Source organism: Delphinus delphis, chromosome 1 (genome assembly GCF_949987515.2).
Source record: "Delphinus delphis chromosome 1, mDelDel1.2, whole genome shotgun sequence".
Lineage (NCBI taxonomy): Eukaryota > Metazoa > Chordata > Mammalia > Artiodactyla > Delphinidae > Delphinus > Delphinus delphis.
In genome coordinates, this window is record NC_082683.1 from 159,854,623 (window position 1) to 159,875,989 (window position 21,367).

At 41.3% G+C, this 21,367-nt stretch overlaps 1 protein-coding gene and 1 pseudogene across 1 annotated transcript in view; one reads left to right on the forward strand and one right to left on the reverse strand.

The window, feature by feature from the left end:
• The window catches only part of SMYD3 (SET and MYND domain containing 3), a 714,060-nt gene extending 695,739 nt beyond the window's left edge, over nucleotides 1–18,321 (reverse strand). The window contains exon 1 of the mRNA XM_059997139.1: nucleotides 18,082–18,321. Within this exon, the coding sequence (XP_059853122.1) occupies nucleotides 18,082–18,245 (164 nt within the window). The 5' untranslated portion in view covers nucleotides 18,246–18,321. The remainder of the gene's footprint in view (nucleotides 1–18,081) is intronic.
• Nucleotides 18,322–19,055: 734 nt separating this feature from the next.
• LOC132431150 (translocon-associated protein subunit alpha pseudogene) lies at nucleotides 19,056–19,958 on the forward strand (annotated as a pseudogene).
• Nucleotides 19,959–21,367: the final 1,409 nt, after the last annotated feature.

The following is a 21,367-nucleotide window of genomic DNA, read 5'->3' on the forward strand; positions in this document are numbered from 1 at the left end:
AATAACTGAAGACAAAATAGGCAACTTACCTGAAAAAGAATTCTGAATAATGATAGTAAAGAGGATCCAAAATCTTGGAAACAGAATGGAGAAAATGCAAGAAACATTTAACAAGGATCTAGAAGAACTAAAGAACAAACAAAACAAACAAACAGTGATGAACACAATTACTGAAATTAAAAATACTCTAGAAGGAATCAATAACAGAATAACTGAGGCAGAAGAATGGATAAGTGACCTGGAAGATAAAATGGTGGAAATAACTGCCAGGGAGTGGAATAAAGAAAAAAGAATGAAAAGAACTGAGGACAGTCTCAGAGACCACTGGGACAACACTAAATGCACCAACATTCAAATTATAGGGGTCCCAGAAGAAGAAGAGAAAAAGAAAGGGACTGAGAAATATCTGAAGAGATTATAGTCAAAAACTTCCCTAATATGGGGAAGGAAATAATCAATCAAGTCAAGAAGCACAGAGAGTACCATACAGTATACACCCAAGGAGAAACACTCCAAGAGACATATTAATCAAACTATCCAAAATTAAATACAAAGAAAAAGTACTGAAAGCAGCAAGGGAAAGCTACAAATAACATACAAGGGAATCCCCATAAGGTTAACAGCTGATTTTTCAGCAGAAACTCTGCAAGCCAGAAGGGAGTGGCAAGACATATTTAAAGTGATGAAAGCGAAAAACCTACAACCAAGATTACTCTACCCAGCAAGGACCTCATTCACATTCGACGGAGAAATTAAACCTTTACAGATAAGCAAAAGTTAAGAGAATTCACCACCACCAAACCAGCTTTACAACAAATGCTAAAGGAACTACTCTAGGCAGGAAACAGAGAGAAGGAAAAGACCTACAATAACAAACCCAAAACAATTAAGAAAATGGGAATAGGAACGTACGTATCAGTAATTACCTTAAATGTAAATGATTTAAATATTCCAACCAAAAGGGTTAGGCTGGCTGAATGGATACAAAAACAAGACCCTTACATATGCTGTCCACAACAGACCCACTTCAGACCTAGGGACACATACAGACTGAAAGTGAGGGGATGGTAAAAGATATTCCATGCAAATGGAAATCAAAAGAAAGCTGGAGTAGCAATTCTCATATCAGACAAAATAGACTTTAAAATGAAGACTATTACAAGAGACAAAGAAGGACACTACATAATGATCCAGGGATCGATCCAAGAAGATATAACAATTGTAAATATTTATGCACCCAACAAAGGAGCACCTCAACACATAAGGCGAATACTAACAGCCATAAAAGGGGAAATCGACAGTAACACATTCATAGTAGGGGACTTTGACACCCCACTTTCATCAATGGACAGATCATCCAAAATGAAAATAAATAAGGAAACACAAGCTTTAAAAGACACATTAAACAAGATGAACTTAATTGATATTTATAGGACATTCAACCCAAAAAAAACAGAATACACTTTCTTCTCCAGTCCTCAGGGAACATTCTACAGGATGGACCATATCTGGGGTCACAAATCAAGCCAGGGTAAATTTAAGAAAAGTGAAATCATATCAAGTATCCTTTCCAACCACAATGCTACGAGACTAGGTATCAATTACAGGAAAAAATCTGTAACAAATACAAACACATGGAGGCTAAAGAATACGTTACTAAATAACCAAGAGATCACTGAAGAATTCATAGAGAAAATCAAAAAATACCTTGAAACAAATGACAATGAAAACACGACGACCCAAAACGTATAGCATGCAGCAAAAGCTGTTCTAAGAGAGAAGTTTACAGCAATACAAGAAACAGAAAAATCTCAAATAAACAACCTAACCTTACACCTAAAGCAATTAGAGAAAGAAGAACAAAAAAAAACCCCAAAGTTAGCAGAAGGAAAGAAATCATAAAGATCAGATCAGAAATAAATAAAAAGAAAAGAAGGAAACAATAGCAAAGGTCAATAAAAATAAAAGCTGGTTCTTTGAGAAGATAAACAAAACTGATAACGCATTAGCCAGAGTCATCAAGAAAAAAAAGGGAGAAGACTCACATCAACAGAATTCAAAATGAAAAAGAAGTAACAACTGACACGGCATAAATACAAAGGATCAAGAGAGATTACTACAAGCAACTATATGCCAATAAAATGGACAACCTGGAAGAAATGGACAAATTCTTAGAAAAGCACAACCTTCCGAGACTGAACCAGGAAGAAATAGAAAATATAAACAGACCAATCACAAGCACTGAAATTGAAACTGTGATTAAAAATCTTCCAACAAACAAAAGCCCAGGACCAGATGGATTCACAGGTGAATTCTATCAAACATTTACAGAAGAGTTAACCCCTATCCTTCTCAAACTCTTTCAAAATATAGCAGAGGGAGGAACACTCCCAAACTCATCCTACGAGGCCACCATCACCCAAATACCAAAATCAGACAAAGATGTCACAAAAAAAGAAAACTACAGGCCAACATCACTGATGAACATAGATGCAAAAATCCTCAGCAAAATATTAGGAAACAAAATCCAACAGCACATTAAAATCATCATACACCATGATCAAGTGGGGTTTATCCCAGGAATGCAAGGATTCTTCAATATACACAAATCAATCAATGTGACAAACCACATTAACAAATTGAAGGAGAAAAACCATATGATCATCTCAATAGATGCAGGAAAAGCTTTTGACAAAATTCAACACCCATTTATGACAAAAACCCTCCAGAAAGTAGGCACAGAGGGAGCTTACCTCAACATAATAAAGGCCATATATGACAAACCCACAGCCAACATCGTTCTCAATGGTGAAAAACTGAAACCATTTCCACTGAGTTCAGGAACAAACAAGGTTGCCCACTCTCACCACTATTATTTAACATAGTTTTGGAAGTTTCAGCCACAGCAATCAGAGAAGAAAAAGAAATAAAAGGAATCCAAATTGGAAAAGAAGAAGTAAAACCGTCACTGTTTGCAGATGACATGATACTATACATAGAGAATCCTAAAGATGCTACCAGAAAACTACTAGAGCTAATCAATGAATTTGGTGGAGTAGCAGGATACAAAACTAATGCACAGAAATCTCTTGCATTCCTATACACTAATGATGAAAAATCTGAAAGAGAAATTAAGGAAACACTCCCATTTACCACTGCAACAAAAAGAATAAAATACCTAGGAATAAACCTACCTAAGGAGACAAAAGACCTGTGTGCAGAAAACGGTAAGACACTGATGAGAAAAATTAAAGATGATACAAACAGATGGAGAGATATACCATGTCGTTGGGTTGGAAGAATCAACATTGTGAAAATGATTATACTACCCAAAGCAATCTACAGATTCAATGCAATCCTTATCAAACTACCAATGGCGTTTTTCACAGAACCAGAACAAAAAAATTCACAATTTGTACAGAAGCACAAAAAACCCCGAATAGCCAAAGCAATCTTGAGAAAGAAAAACGGAGCTGGAGGAATCAAGCTCCCAGACTTCAGACTATACTACAAAGCTACAGTAATCAAGACAGTATGGTATTGGCACAAAAACAGAAATATAGCTCAATGGAACTGGATAGAAAGCCTACAGATAAACACACACACCTATGGTCACCTTATCTCTAGGCAAGAGTATACAATGGAGAAAAGACAGCCTCTTCAATAAGTGGTGCTGGGAAAACTGGACAGATACTTGGAAAAGAATGAAATTAGAATGCTTCCTAACACTATACACGAAAATAAACTCAAAATGGACTAAAGACCTATATTTAAGGCCAGACACTATAAAACTCTTAGAGGAAAACATAGAACACTCTATGACGTAAATCACAGCAAGATCCTTTTTGACCCACCTCCTAGAGAAAGGGAAATAAAAACAAAAATAAATAAATGGGACCTAATAAAACTTAAAGCTTTTTGCACAGCAAAGGAAACCATAAAAAAGATGAAAAAACAACCCTAAGAATGGGAGAAAATATTTGTAAATGAAGCAACTGACAAAGGATCAATCTCCAAAAGATACAAGCAGCTCATGCAGCTCAACATCAAAAAAAAAACCAACCCAATCCAAAAATGGGCAGAAGACCTAAATAGACATTTCTCCAAAGAAGATATACAGATTGCCATCAAACACGTGAAAGGATGCTCAACGTCACTAATCATTAGAGAAATACAAGTCAAAACTACAGTGAGGTATATCACCTCACACCAGTCAGAATGGCCATCATCAAAAAATCTACAAACAATTAATGCTGGAGAGGGTGTGGAGAAAAGGGAACCCTCTTGCACTGTTGGTGGGAATGTAAATTGGTACAGCCACTATGGAGAACAGTATGGAGGTTCCTTAAAAAACTACAAATAGAACTACCATATGACCCAGCAATCCCACTACTGGGCATATACACAGAGAAAACCATAATTCAAAAAGAGTCATGTACCACAATGTTCATTGCAGCTCTGTTTACAATATCCAGGACATGGAAGCAACCTAAGTGCCCATCGACAGATGAATGGATAAAGAAGATGTGGCACATATGTACAATGGAATATTACTCAGCTATAAAAAGACGAAATTGAGTTATTTGTAGTGAGGTGGATGGACCTAGAGTCTGTCATACAGAGTGAAGTCAGAAAGAGTAAAACAAATATCATATGCTAATACATATACATGGAATCTAAAAAAAAGGTTCTGATGAACCTAGGGGCAAGACAGAAATAAAGACACGGATGTAGAGCATGGACTTGAGGACACGGGGAGGGGGAAGGGTAAGCTGGGAGGAAGTAAGAGAGTAGCACTGACATATATACACTACCAGATGTAAAATAGATAGCTAGTGGGAAGCTGCTGCATGGCACAGGGAGATGAGCTCAGTGCTTTGCAACCACCTAGAGGGTTGGGATAAGGAGGGTGGGAAGGACATGGAAGAGGGAGGGCATATGGGTATATATGTAGGCATTTTGCTGATTCACTCTGTTATACAGCAGAAACTAACACAACACTGTAAAGCAATTATACTCCAATAAAGATGTTAATAAATAAATAAACTCATGAGAAAATGTAAATGAATGGATGCCTCCTTAACATGATAAAATATATGTACCTGAGTCGTAAAACCAGCACCTTAATTAATAAGGAAACCCTAATGTCCAGGAACAACACAAGAATGCCAACTATCTTCACGACTATTAAACATTGTTCTGGAAGCATTACTCAAAGTAATTAGCCTAGAAAGAACACTCACAGGCATAAAAATTGAAAAAGAAGAAACTACGTGTTTGAAGATGACATAAGAGTACTCCTAGAAATTAAATTATCTGTAATTAAAACAGTGTGGTACCTATGCATAAATAGACAGATAAACCAATGGAAAAGAGTAGAAAGTCAAGAGTTAGATCCAATTAGTATATGATCTAGAATATGATTACTGGAGCCAATCATTGGGACAAAAATAATCTTCCTAATAAATGGAACAACTGGATATCCATTTGGAAAAAGATAAGATTAGATCCATTCCTTACACCATACATAAGAATAAACGCAAATGAATCAGAGATCTAAATGTAAAGATTTAAAGTATACAAATTCTAGAAAAAAACATGTGAATTACTCTATCACAAGAAAAGTTAAAACACAAATGACAACCAGAAAGAAAATATTTGCAATATTTCTCAAACATGAGACTAATATCTCTAATATACAAAAAAAGTTTTAAATCTGAAGGAAAGAACAAAAGTCTTATAGAAAAACAGGCAAAAGATATATAAAGACAATTCACAAAGAGATATTCATATAATCATGGCCTTTAAACATATGAAAAGATGTTTAACTTTATTGATAATACAATTTAAATGCAAACTGAAAACTATACTGAGATACCACTGTTCACCCATCAGACTGGTAAAAATTCAAAAGGTTGACAGTACACTGAGTCTGCAAAGCTGAGGGAAACCAGCACTCTCATACTGATATGTTGCTAGTGGAGTTGTGAAATGGTGCCGCCCCACACATAGGCATTTACACGTTCACCTAACAATCCCACTTCTAGGAATTTACCCTGAGTATATACCGGCAACAATATAAAAACACCTATGCGCAAGGTTATTGATTACAGCACTATTCACAATTGCAAAATACTGGAAATTACCTAAATGTCCAAGCATAGGAAATTAGAAACTATGGTACACACATAAAGTGGAGTACTTTGGAGCTATAAAAAAGAATAAGAAAGATCTCTGTAAATACTATATGGAGTAGATTTTTTAAGTGAAGAAAGCAAGTGCAAAAGAGCAAATAAAGTATGCTACCTTTTGTGTAAGAATGGAAAATAATAAACACATATATTTGCTTCTCTTTACCGAAGAGAGAGAGACAGAGAGAAGATAAACCAGAAAACAATGAACTTGCTTATCTACAAGGGGTGGCAGGGAGGAACAGTATGAATATGGGAGGGGGGCTAACACTTCGCTTTTTCATAGTTTGAGTTTTAGAAGCATGTGGATGTTCCATATATTCAAAATATAAAATTAAATCAAAAAGGATGAGGGGGAAAAACTAAAACTGAAAGCAAAGTGAAACAAATGAACTCAATTGTATTTCTTTTTTTTTTTTTTTAATTATTTTTTTGGCAGTGTTGGGTCTTCGTTGGTGTGCACGGGCTTTCTCTAGTTGCAGCAAGCACGGGCTTCTCATTGCAGTGGCTTCTCTTGTTGCAGAGCACGGGCTCTAGGTGCACGGGCTTTAGTAGCTGCAGCGAGTGGGCTCAGTAGTTGTGGCGCATGGGCTCTAGGGCATGTAGGCTTCAGTAGTTGTGGCATGCAGGCCCAGTAGTGGTGGCACATGGGCTTAGCTGCTCCGCAGCATGTGGGATCTTCCCGGACTAGGGATCAAACCCGTGTCCCCTGCATTGGCAGGCGGATTCATAACCACTGCGCCACCAGGGAAGTCACTCAATTGTATTTCTAATAAATACCAATAAATATAATGAAGGGAAAAAAAAGAAAGAATGTAAAACGAACACAGTATTTAACTGTATATTCTCAGTCTTTGGCAGAGTAGAGGGGAAAGGGAAATTGTAAACAAATTCTGTACTGTTTCAAATAGGGTCTTTTTTTTTTTTTTTTTTTTTTGTGGTACGCGGGCCTCTCACTGTTGTGGCCTCTCCCGTTGCGGAGCAAAGGCTCCGGACGCGCAGGCTCAGCGGCCATGGCTCACAGGCCCAGACGCTCCACGGCATGTGGGATCCTCCCGGACCGGGGCACGAACCCGTGTCCCCTGCGTCGGCAGGCGGACTCTCAACCACTGCGCCACCAGGGAAGCCCTCAAATAGAGTCTTTTTGGTAATGATGTGGGCAAAGCAATTCTGAAACAATTTTAGATATTATATAGAGTTGAACAAATGAGTAAATACATTGAGGCTTTCGAGGGCCAGAGTTCTCACTGAGCCAGAAAGGATATACAATTATGGAATCGGGAAAGGCAAGAAAGAACCCTGAGGAGACAAGTCGGAATTGAAAGTACATGATTTCTAAAATATGTGTACGTATGTGTATATGTATGCATATTTGCATGAACCTGCATACTTCCTCTGTCCTCTGAAAGAGTCAAAGAGCAAAAACATCCCAGGGGCAGTGAGCATATCTAGCGCTCAGATCTTGGTCTCTAATATTATTTCTCACTAAAAGAAACCAGGAATCCTCAGAGAAATACTGATTCCAGAGTTTTGGCAGGATGGGTACAGGATGAGTCTAAAACATCTGTTATGCCAGAAAGCAAGGAAGTGTTAAAGAAAAAAAAAAAGGAGAGAAGAGAAGGAAAGAAAAGGAAGGGTAGGTAGAAAGAGAGAGGGAGGGAGAAAGAGAAGAAGGAAGGAAGGAAGGAAGAAAGGAAGGGTGGGAGGGAGGAATAAAGAAAACTTGGGGGCATATCACAAGGACACAGGATCTACCTTGAACGGTTTCATACTAAAAAAAGATCTGGGACAATTTGAGTACCAAAACAATTAGGTACCTAATTAATTCTAAACCACTGAAAAAATGGAAATACTTGAGTCCATACTGATAATAACAAGATAACTAATAAGGAAGGAGGACAGGCTCTTATGGTGGAATGCTGAACTGAATGTCAACTGGTAAGTGTGGAGGAGTGCTATAGGTAAAAAATGAGCATTTTGCAACTACTATACCAAAGATTCAATCAATAGTCACCCATGGATGCATAAATCTCAGGGGAAATTTTAATGAACAGGATATTTCCATCTTACAACGTCTCCCCACAAACTGGCTGGGGGGAAAAATAATACACAGTGGCAAAAATAGGACAACAGCTTGACTGAGTGATCAGTTTAACGCTATCAATGAAAGGACCCTGTTAACCTCCAGATGTGATACCTAAAATAAGGAATGTTCTGTTAAAAAGAAAAACATGTCTGCTGTAACTACTGAAGCTCGCCCCTAGAGCCTACACTCTGCAACAGGAGAAGCCACCGCCATGAGAAGCCCGCGCAACGCAACGAAGAGTAGCCCCAGCTCGCTGCAACTAGAGAAAGCCCGCGTGCAGCAACGAAGACCCAACGCAGCCAAAAATAAATAAATAAATAAATAGAATTTTAAAAATAAGTAAATGTTCAAAATGATCTTTAAAATAATTCCAGGTTCTCGTTTCATACTTTCTGCACACATAATACTAAAACTAAATTCCAGTCCATGATACATGAAAGAGATATGCACTTAGGAATCATTTCAACATCTGATTATGTATGTATAGTCTCGAATTCCTTTTCATCTTATTCAGGATGCTCAAATATCCACTGGATAAGTGTTTACTGAGTACTTACGTTCGGCTGTAAGTCATTTCATCTACCCTTTTAAATCTCTGCTACGCGTGTGTGATCAGCAGACCAGCAGCTTTAGCATCACCTAGGAGTTTGTTAGAAACGCAGAATCTTACATGCAACCCAGACCTTACTGAAGCAGAATCTGCACTTTAACAAGATCTTCAGGTGATTCTTCTGCACATTAAAGTTAAATAAGGCCTCCTCTAAGTGACTTAACAGATTTATTTCTAGCTCCTACTAAATCTGGTGCATGTAGAGTGATTCCCCAGAGCAGCTCTCTTCCATGCCATGACTCATACTTCTTGTTTTCTCCATCTCAACTCACTGCCCCCACAGTCATCAAGATAAGGTAAGAGAGAGCAGAGAACATGGCACAGGATATTTTATGGTAGACCTGGAAATGGCTTGTGCAACCTCTAGCCCAAACTCCATTGGCCAAAACTGAGTCACAAGCCCCAGTCTAACAAGGAGGCTTGGAAATGTAGTCATCTTATGTACCCACCCAAGGAAAATGAATAAAGTTTATAATTGATACTGTGATATCTCAGAAACACCATGGAAAGCTGAATAACCAGGCCTGAGCAAAGTCAGAGCAAGGAGAATTATGATGAGGACCATGAAGAGAAGTTCTACTTCTCTCAGTTCAAATTCTAATGCCAATGGTCAGCCAGTAAACTGGCTCACCTGGCTCACGTTTTATCAAGAGGTTCACTCTTGGTCTAATCAGCTGGCAACTCAAAGAAAAAAAAAAAGCAGACATAAACTGGCAAAAATTTCAAAGTCACCTTCATCCCAAGCAGCACCACCCTTTTATACAATTCCAAATGAAACAAAGACTTTCTCAACGTTTATTCAAATCTTTAATTACAAAAAGTGATACAAGCTTTGAAAAATACAAAATATATAAAGTACAAAAGGATATCTTCCCCCCTCCAAGTCCCATCCTCCGAAAGTAACCGTATTAGAATTCTGGGGTGTTCTTCCAGACCTCTCCTACACGCACAAGTACATGCACACAAAAATTTTATTTAAAATACACACATTGTTCTACAACTTTATTCACCCAACAATGTGTTACTGACATCCATCCACATCCACTGTAGAAACAGATCCACTTCAATCTTAACAGCTACATGGATTCTACAATATGGCTGCACCATAACTTAACCAGTTCCTATTAATGCACATTAAAATTCTCTCTCCTTTTTTCTTAATTACAAAAATGCTATACTAAGTATTCTTGTGCAACCATTGTTATTTTCATTTGTCAGAATCCCAAAAATACGGTCAAGAAAACACAGTGCTCAATTTTGCTAGGTACTACCAAATTGCCCTCCAAAGGAGCATACCAATTTACACTCTACAAATGTCTGAATGCTCTCTAGTTCATATCTGTGCTTACAAGGAACATAATAGACACTTTAGAGTCATTATGAGAATTAAGTGAAGTACTATTTAAGGTAAAGCGCTTAAAATCATGCCTGTCATTGCTTAGTAAGTGATAATCATATTAGCTACTGAAAAATAATTTTCAGTCATCATATACTGTGGTAACAAGTAAATGGAAAATGGCTCTCTTACTTTCCCTTAATAATCAAGGTTAATCACCATCGCAAGTCCCTTGACTCTTAAACGACCAGAACCAGCCAGAGTTAGAAGACGGGAAGCAAACGTTGAACAAGTCATACTAACAGAGAGGCACTAACTCCATACTTTGGTTCCTGATCCCAGTATATCCTGGCAGGTTACAAGAAAACCAGAACAAATATTGTTCATGGTTCACAACATACACTAGAGAACAAATCTGAGCCTCTCCAAATGTCACAAAAGACAGGTACAGTCTTTTATAACGGTGGTTCTCAAAGTAGGGTCCCGGGACTCCAAAGCCCTTTCAGGAGGCCCATGAGGTCAAAACTATTTTCATAATAATACTAAGACATTTTTTGTCTTTTTATTCTCTTTCTCTCACAATGTACAGTGGAGTTTTCTAGAGGTTAAATGACTTGTGATTTTACAATACACTAAATGCAGGAGCAGTTGTGAGAATCTGAGGGTGTTCTATTAAGCCAGACATTAGAGAGACATACAAAAATGAAAGTAAGCGAATTTTCTCAGCAAATTTTCTTTTGTTTTGCAAATACAGTCTGTGTCATTAAAATCCTTGTCAAAATGCAATGATTCATTATGTTTAAATCCAGTCGTCCCTTGGTATCTGCAGTGGATTGGTTCCAGGACCCTCACAATACTAAAATCCTCGGACGCTCAAGTCCCTTATGTAAAATGGCATACTACTTACATACAACCTACACACATCCTTTCATATACTTTAAATCATCTCTAGATTATTTATAACACCTAATACAATGTAAATTTATGTAAATAGTTGTAAATAAAAGGTAAATGCTATGTAAATAGTTGCCTTTGCACTGCAAATTCAAGTTTTGCTTTTTGGAACTTTCTGGACTTCTTCTGTCCCCTGAATATTTTTGATCCATGGAGGGCTGACTGTATATTTCAAAACTTATCAGTTTTAATATTTTAAGCAGTAAAATCAATAAATATAACCACACTGCTTGCATGGTTATGTTTTGTTTAAACCCCTGCAGGGCCCTAAATAACTTTTTTTTTTTAAACCCTCCTATGAAATCTTTTTCTATAATTCTTAAGAGGGTAAAGTGGTCCTGAGACTGAAGTTTGAGAACCACGGTGTATGAAATCAGCTGCCTCAAATGACAGCATATAAGTCAAGAGAAGTCAAACCATAGGTATTAGCCCGCTGCTTCAATTCTCTTTCTGTGAAGGTCAGAGCCAACCTTGTAAGGAGTAGCACAGCTTCACAGAAGATTTCAGTGGGTCTCAGAGATGGCAGCACAAGTAGAAAAGGCAAACCCAAGGGCAGGAAAAAATGAGTGTTCCAATGAGAACAAATCAATGATTGCTCCATGACAAAAGGGTCTAAAATAAAAACCTGACACCAGCTGGCCAGGTTCCCAAACATGTGCTGCCATTTGGGGAACTCAGGATCCCTAACAAACTGGGAACTCTGTACCAGTAGAAGCCACAATAGCCATGGTGAGAGGAAGTCTGCACTGTTGAGTTCTAGGCACCAGCCTCCATCCCTGTCCCCATGGTTGCTCTGTTCTTGAGCCCTTGAACAAGCACCAGGCTGTCTGAAGAAGGAGAACTTACTGCTATCCACAAAGCAGGTCATCCTGTCTGATTAAGAACGTCCTCTGCTGTGGCAATCACATGGACCAAATGTTTTCAGGCTCAGGGCTCTGCCATACAGCCCTTCACCAAACTTCCATGCAGAAGAAAAGGTAGTAGCAAAAGAAACAGGAATTATAACTCCCACTTAAAAAGAAAAATGGAAGTCATATCCAAAGAGTCCTTTCCCAACCCACCTCATCAATCCTTCTACTTTATTTTACTCTAAGTCCTTGACCTTCCAGTAAGCCCATGAACCACTGTCCAGGAATGTGCAAACCCTGATTTCAATGCTCTCAAGGTCCTTCCCTTGAGAAGATTTTCCTAGTCTTTCCATCTTCCAAGCCCATCCCCCCAGGAAGAGTCTGCAACACTACAGCAGCTCACCTGCACCTGGTGCTGGGATACTTCACAAAACCAGCTGTAAACCCACAGAATGTCTTTTATACACTATTTGAATAGAAGTGAGTGCCTCCCTGTCTCCACTTGGCTCTTTCTGGTCAGCCCTTAAACCCCGGGTCAGGAAGCCAAAATGAGAATTCTGCCTTTGTTGAAACCATTCCTTCCAATGCCTAGCATTCTTGGTAACTTCACTTATTTAGAAGATTCATCTAACACCTCAGCCTCTCAGTCTCCTGATCATTCCAACATTTTTCTTATTCCCTACCTCAGTCACTTTCTGCATACCTAAACCCTGTGGTACCAAATCACACACTACTTCTAAAGCATATATATGTCAAGTCACCCCATCCTCTGACCGCTCCACCATCGCTCTGAGCACATCAGGTCCTCTAATCCATTGCTTCCACCACATTTCACTGTTCATCACCTTCCTCATGACCTCAGTCCCTAGCTTAGAAATATGGTCCATGATTACACTCTTCCTTGCCCACGACTTCAGCTTCCTGCTTCCTCTCTCCACCCATCATGGTAACCAGGCAGCCCTGAGTGAGCCCAATTCTCACAGTCAAACTGCCAACCACTGGGAGAAAAGAGCACTAGTCTGCTAACTGCTCTCACGGTAAATAAATGAACAAAAGTTTTAAGTGGACCCTTAGCACTTCCCAGCAACCCCGCTATATTTTCCTAAGCAATTCACTTTCCTCTCCTAGAAGAATATTTCACACCTTCTCCTCTCTGAGAATCTGTCACTCAGCAGCCGCCTCCCTAGTTGTCCTCAAGCCTTGCAGTCACTGCTGTTACCTTCTCGGGCACCTCTTCTTCTTACCCCAGTATAAGAAGGTATTCCCTCCTGCTTCCACCCCAGGTTCAGTCCTTGGCCAAGACGGATTACATCATCTCACCAGGGTTCTTTTTTTTGCCCTTTACTGCCTGATCATATTTACCCACACTGTAGCTCAAATGTAGTTGCTTTATTTCCTATAATTGATCTACTCTGTCTCATGAACATGGGGCTGTTTTTTCTATAATTAATCCAAGCTTCCTCAAGAACACTCACCCTAGTAAATAGCCAGAAATGTAATATTTGCCAAATAACATCTCAGTCTCTTCCAGTTAATATTCAGACATTTAAGTTTAACTCCTTACCAGAGCTGGTTTCAACAGTCGCTTTCAGGTAAATATTTCTCCAAGTGGGGCTTATGGGACATCCTCACGGTGGCAAGACCTCAGATCTTGACATCTCTATGGATCCTCACTGGTCTCTGCTGCAAGGCAGTGATCAGGTCCTATGGCTGGACTGGTGCCATCTCACCTTTTGGGATGTCATGCTGCCTCCCACCTCTGGTCTCCATGTTCCTGACCTAGAGTCACACAGCCCTTTGTCATGATGCCTGCTGTTCCACCAGGCCTCTAAGCTTGTCCACATCCCTGAAGTGATATGAGAGCACTTCAGAATCCCCTGCCAGCACAGACTCATGCAGCCAGCCACTTTCTCTTACCACTGCTATGCCCTAGGCCCCAATGTTGGCACAGCAACAGCCTACACAGCTCTCAAGCTTACAAATAAGAAGCAGACCCAAAGGTCTTCCAGTTTTTTTTTTTTTTAAGGCCTTCTACTTTTGACTGACCCGTCAACCCATTTAATACCCTCACCCCAACCCCAGAACTTTGGCCAGACAAGGAAGGTCAGAACATATGTTTCTCACAATCTATTTCCCCCCCGCCCATCCCCTGCTTCCCATAAGCCACCAGGGCTGAAAAAAGATGGACTTTCCAATTCATTCTCCTTCCTCCTGGGAGGCACTAAGCCTCATACTCAGCTTTAGTGATGGAAGAAATACCCTCTTTACCCTGCAGAAGAAACTATTATTAGAGTTTGCCATGGAAGCTCTTGATAATGGAAACTGCAGGCAACTTGGAACTTTAGAAAACCAAAAACAAAGAATGACTTTAAATTCCCCAAAATATTATCCCTTCACAACTCCAACAGTTAGAATCACTTGTGTACTAGGTCCCAGAGATATAAAGATTAGACTTAGGTCACTAAAGTGGGGAGACCTACAAACAAAATAATTACAATGGAATTTTATGTGTTACATATACCAAAACAAACAGAAGACACAAATAACCCTTGTCAATCTTCTCCAGCTCCATCAAATTAAAAATGGATAAGAAAAAGGATAATATAAATTATTTCAGGTCACAATTTCATTGTCATTTAATCTTTCTCCAATTTATATACCTCATTCTTTCCCACTCACAACACAAAATACCAAGAGCCAATCCATGAAAAAAAAAGGAAAGGAAAGGAAAAGAAAAGGAAAGGAAAAAAGCAAGAGAAGTCATAAAGCAGGTTTAAGTTTCTCTATTAATAAAAATAAATATGCAAGAACTAAAGCACTAATCAAAACAGCCCAAGGCCAAAGGAAATCAGGTAGAATCTTATAACAATAAATGATCTGAAGAGTAATGAAGTAATTACAATAAATACCTGTTCTTTTATTCTATTTTGGTCCCCCCCCCCACTTCCCATGGAACTGTTGTTATTCGTTACAAACTAATATTTTCATTCCATTTCTTAATTCAAATGGAAGGCAGCAAAAGGACAAAAACAACTAGAGGAGAATTCTGCGAGATGTTCATACTACAAATTAAAAGCTTACTACATGCCAGGCACTGGAGTTTACAAAAATTGAAAGACATCTACTCTTAAGGACTTCACAGCTAATAAGAAACAAATTTTACTTACAAGGTGATAAGGAACACAGAATTGTATCCCCCCATTGATGAGCATTCAATATTGGTAGAAAACTGCATAAGACAACGCACCAAAGTTTGATTTCTCTAACACTACCCTCAGGCTGCAGTGATTCCCAGCTAAGCACTTCAGAAACACAACAACCACTGAAGCAGAAGTGTTCAACAGAGCTCCTACTACTAGGAGCACTAGTTCAGCACCTGTGAACTATGTCCTAGCAATCCAAAATTAAGTGCAGGGCTTCCCTAGTGGCGCAGTGGTTGAGAGTCCGCCTGCCGATGCAGGGGACGCAGGTTTATGCCCCGGTCCGGGAGGATCCCACATTGCTGCGGGGCGGCTGGGCCCGTGAGCCATGGCTGCTGGGCCTGGGCGTCCGGAGCCTGTGCTCCGCAGCGGGAGGGGCCACAGCTGTGAGAGGCCACAGCAGTGAGAGGCCCATGTACCGCAAAAAAAAAAAAAAAAAAATCCATTTGTTTGTTTTAGTTTGTTTTGTTTGGATCCTTGGCATTTACTGATATTACCTTTCCTATGTTTATGTTTGCTGATTTCTCCATTATAATATGCATATGGTGGGAAGTAGAACCTACCTCCTTTCTTAAAAGCCACGAAGGCCAACTACTCACCTTCTCAACTTCCCTTGTAGCTAGGAGGCAGGCAGTGACCCAAGCTCAACCAATCCAAGACACCCACTGAGAACTTTGAATCAGAAGCTAATATCCGGAGTTCCCTGGTTGCCTAGTGGTTAGGATTCCGGGCTTTTACTGCCACGGCCTAGGTTCAGTCCCTGGTCGGGGAACTGAGATCCAGCAAGCCTCGCCGCACAGCCAAAAAAATTAAATAGAAAAAAAAAAAAGAAAGAAAGAGAAAGCTAATATCACAACGAAGCATGGCTGAGCTGGCAACTTTCCAGCAATAACCAGTTTCCCCAGCAGCAGTGGCGGCGGCAGTGGTGGCAAGAATAGCAGCAGCAGTAGGGTCCAGTGTCATAGTGCTGGCAACACATGCTGCAGAACCCAGTATTACCAGGCAGCGTCAGAAGGAACGTACTCTCCAGGTCCCAACCCCATCTACTTCTGAAGTGCAATTCTGACTGTGGAACTCCCCTGGTTCCTGCCCATATTCAGAGCTGGGCTTCCTCTAGACTTTAAAAGGATGCCAAGAACTCCCCAAAACTCTTTCATGAAATTCCTTTTCTTGTTTAAATCATTACAGTTCTTGTTAATAAGAAAAATAAGTGATAGCAGTAATGGAATTTTATTGGTAAATCAAGAAGTATGCCACATACAAAGGGCTGGGTTTGTGCAGTCTATTTGGAAAGTGGACAATTCCATGTTCCATGTGAACTAAAGTTCAGCTCTGATAATTCAATTAATAATCTGTCATCGTGTATTCATTCCAAAACTTTTCTATTCCAACTACTAAATAACTTGGCAGTCTGGTTTCATCTGCAAGATGATCCACATCTTCATCAATTAATGTTATAAGACTTAAGAAAAAGCAAGTTCTCTGTTCTGGGCTACATTCAAACTCTAGAAACACCTCCAAAGGATTTAACAGGATGAACATCCCAGCTTTCTCTCTAATTTGCCTGAATGAGAATCAAAGGTCTACAACTTTCAATGTTGAAGCCTTCAGCATTTCATTTCTTGAAAGGAATGAATTGTTTTCAACCACACAGTTTACAAAAGCTTCAAGGTGTTCACTCCTCAAAGAATTTTTGTTGTTGTTGCTGTTATCATTACTTCAGGAAGCAACAAATACAATTAAGTAACTTTAAAATATGAGAATAAATTCCTCAATTATGAACCAAATAAGGACATAGTAATACTAATGGTCAAGCTACTGATTTGAGCTTTGCACTTACCCCCTCACCTCCATCCACCCCAATTCCAGACTAATAGGTCTGGAAGAGCAGTCATGGAAAAAAATCATCCCAGCCATCTAAAACAGAGCTCTTCTCCTTGACATATAATAGGAGCTCAAGAACAATTGTTGCTTGAATACAATTCCTATGACTGTGCATACATATTACACATTTCCATAAATTGCTCTCCCATAGCACTTTACATTGACCCAGTGCTTACAGGCTTACAAATTACTTTCACATGAATTCTTGCATCTAGATAGGTGGTTAAGAGTTAGACCTGCCTGCAGTCATTAAATGCAAAGCACACGATGGAACCTCAGTAACTTATGCTCCTACAGCACAGTACTGCATCTCTATTTCAGCCCTTCTGATACACTGTAATTAATTATCTCGCTCACTTATCTGCTCCTTAAGGATTCTTAAGGACGTCCCGTTCATCTTTGTATCCCCAGGCCAAACAGAACCTGGACCACAGGAAGTGCTCCGTGAACACCAAGATTCTTCTGCGTCCTGCGAGCCCCGCACTTTCTTGGCGAGGCCTCGGCCGTCAGCCTGACTTACACCATCCGTTCTCCCACTCACCCCCACCTCCTCCAACTGTGATTTCCACAACGGCACCAATGAAGCTTATCGCCTGAGACACAGACATTTTTGTTCCGCAGCAAAACTACCCACGGCTCAACGTCTCCCCTTAAGTCTGCCCACCGGCTCTCTCCAGTTAATACTACGGCGGGGTGGGGTGGTAGCGGGTCCAGCTGGGGCTGCGTCTGGGGTCCCTCCAACCCCCGCCGCGGCAGCCCAGGGGACGGCCAAGCGGAGTCTGTCAGCTGCGAGGCGCCCCCGGGAGCCGCTCATCTGGGGAAGTGCGGGGCTGGGCATCTGGGCAGCACCGGCGAGACCTTGTGCAGCCACAGCCAGGGGGAGTCCCGGGGAGGGCTGCCCCCCCCCGCCACGCCCTCAGCACCCCGGACCCCTCACTGCTCTGGACTCAGGTGGGCGAGGGAGGTACGTACCCGAGGAGGCAGCGGTCGCAGACGACACCACGACTCCCCTTGCACACCGTGTACGCCAAAGGATCCGAGCGGAAAAGCAGCTCTCCGGGGCGCAGTGGCGCCAACGCACGCAGCCCGTTTCCCCTGTCGGCGGTGCTGAACTTTTCCACCTTCGACGCCTCCATCCTCGCAGAGCTCCCGCACCTCAGGCGTCCGCCGCGTTTCGCAGCTGGCGTCTCGCGGGCTGCCGGGAGCCGGGCGCCTGCGCCTTGCGCTCACGTACCCCGAGGGGCGGGGCGGGCGCGACGGAGCCTCTGAGCATGCCCAGATGGAGTCTCGAGGTTGGTCCCGCTGGTTGGGGTGAGGGCGTTGCTGGCCTTCCCACCTGCTCTCCCAACCTTTCGGACCCGAGGCGGTTCCGCGAGGAGAGGCGGTGGTTTTCCCCTCCAACATTTTATTAGGATAATTTTAATGCAGACGGGAAGTTGAGAATACCCTCCACCTAGATCAAACAATTCTTACCATTTTGCGGTTTCTGCTCATTTTCTCCCAGTATGGATGTACGTATGTGTGTATGTACGTGTGTGTGTTTATAAAAGTTGTTGAGGGCTTCCCTGGTGGCGCAGTGGTTGAGAGTCCGCCTGCCGAGGCAGGAGACACGGGTTCATGCCCCGGTCCGGGAGGATCCCACATGCCGCGGAGCGGCTGGGCCCGTAAGCCGTGGCCGCTGAGCCTGCGCGTCCGGAGCGTGTGCTCCGCAACGGGAGAGGCCACAAAAGTGAGAGGCCCGCGTACCGAAAAAAAAAAAAGTTGTTGAACCGCTTGAAAGTTGTTGTGTTGAACCGTTTGAGTTGCAGACATCATAACGTTCCATAACTAATACTTTACTTCATGACATGTCATAATTAAATACTGTAGCATGCATTTCCACAGAATAAGAACAATATGCTATGAAACTACAACAAACAGGGACCGGACGCCGGAGCGGCGGCGCCATGAAGTCCCTCCCCCGCCTGCTGCTGCTTCTCCTGCTGCTGTTCCCTGCCAGCCTCTTGCTCCGAGGAGATCCTGGAGGCTCATTGGCAGTGACTCGAGGTCTTACAGAAGATGAAGAAACAGTGGAAGATTCTATAAATGAAGATGAAGACGATGAAGCAGAGGTGGAAGATGATGAACCCACATATTTGGCCGAAGATAAAGAGGAAGAAGATGTATCTGGTGAACCTGAAGCTTCACCGAGGGCAGATACAACCATCCTGTTTGTGAAAGGAGAGTTTCCAGCAGATAACATTGTGAAGTTCCTGGTAGGCTTTACAGACCAGATTTTATTGTTGAATCTCTAGACACCTCATTCCGTTATCTTCAGGACTACCAGTTTTACATCCAGAATTTCACAGCTCTTCCTCTGAACACTGTAGTGCCGCCCCAGAGGCAGGCAGTTTTTGAGTACTCCTTCATTCCTGCAGAGCCCGTGGGTGGAAGGCCCTTTGGTCTGGTCTGAACTACAAAGATTTGAACGGCAACATTTTCCAAGATGCTGTCTTCTATCAAACAGTTACAATTATTGAGACAGAAGATGGGTTAGATGGAGAAACAATCTTCGGGTATATGTTCCTTACTGGTCTTGGGCTCTTTGTGGTTGTTGGTCTTCATCAGCTCCTAGAATCTAGAAAGCACAAGAGACCCATACAGAGGTAGAGATGGGTAGGTCAAGTCAGAATGATGTTGACATGAGCTGGATTCCTCGGGAAACTTTGAATCAAATCAATAAAGCTTCACCAAGAAGGTTGCCCAGGAGACAGGCACATCAGTGGGATCTGATGAGTAAATCTTCCTTTGTGCAACAGTTCGGTCTTTACTTAACCTGCAAGAGTGTTTTTCAACATGATGGGAATTAGTGCAGAGAAGCCCTATCACCATAGAAAGCAACAATTACTTATGTGTGGACTGAGCAATCAGAGTCAATAATATTGCTGAAAATCCACTGCATTTATTTTTCTAAAGTAACAAATCTGGGGACTCCCCTGGTGATCCAGTGGTTAAGACTCCACACTTCCACTGGACACAGGTTCCATCCCTCCTCGGGGAACTAAGATCCTGTATGTCATGTGGTACATCCAAAAAATAAATAAATAAATAAAGTAACAAATTTGAGGGTTTTTTAACCATTAAAATCTATGTGTGTGCGTGTGAGCAGTTGGTCTTACCAGAATCATAGTTAACTACCTGAAGCATGCCTTTAGAATACTAAATATAATGCTATTGTCTCTTCCTTTTGGATGTTTTCTGACATTTTCCCCCAAAACTCAATATTTGCCCAATATGATTATAGACATCCTGCCTTGCACTGTTTTTAAAGAAAACAATGCTTTTTCCTTAGAATAGCTCAAATCCCAATTGATGGCGCACTTTGCATGTTGTTGCTGTTTTACAACTAGTATTCTAAAAGCACAAGCAGGAGTAGCTGCTTTTTAGCAATAGAAGTGGTTTGGTATTTTGCTACTGTTTACTATAATGCACACCTTCAGAAACCTTCCCAAATGAGTTCAAGGAATTTGGGGATCTCTAGCACCAAAATTGGGAAACATGAAAATTCTGGGTTTGATATATAAAACCAACTTCTCTCTTTTAAAAAGAAAGGGGCTTCCCTGGTGGTGCAGTGGTTGAGAATCCGCCTGCCAACGCAGGGAACACTGGTTTGAGCCCTGGTCCGGGAAGATCCCACATGCCACGGAGCAACTAAGCCCATGCACCACCACTACCGAGCCTGCACTCTAGAGCCCGTGGGACACAACTACTGAAGCCCACACACCTAGAGCCCGTGCTCCCCAACAAGAGAAGCCACTGCAATGAGAAGCCCACTCACTGCAACGAGGACTCAACACAGCCAAAAATAAATAAAATTTTCAAATAAATAAAACAAAGGGAGGGAGGCAGGAGGGAGGATGTAGGGAGGGACAGAGGGAAGCAAGGGAAAATGGTACATTTGTGGAAAGTGTGTTGTCCATTGTTCTATTTCTGACCCAAGAGATAGCTCTAGAATGATTTTAGACCACTCTTTTTTTTTAATAGATCTTTATTGGAGTATAATTGCTTCACAATACTGTGTTAGTTTCTGCTGTATAACAAAGTGCATCAGCCATGTGCATACATATGTCCCCATATCCCCTCCCTCTTGAGCCTCCCTCCCACCCACCCTATCCCACCCCTCTAGGTGATCACAAAGCACCGAGCTGATCTCCCTGTGCTATGCTGCTGCTTCCCACTAGCTATTTTACATTCGGTACTGTATATATGTCGATGCTAC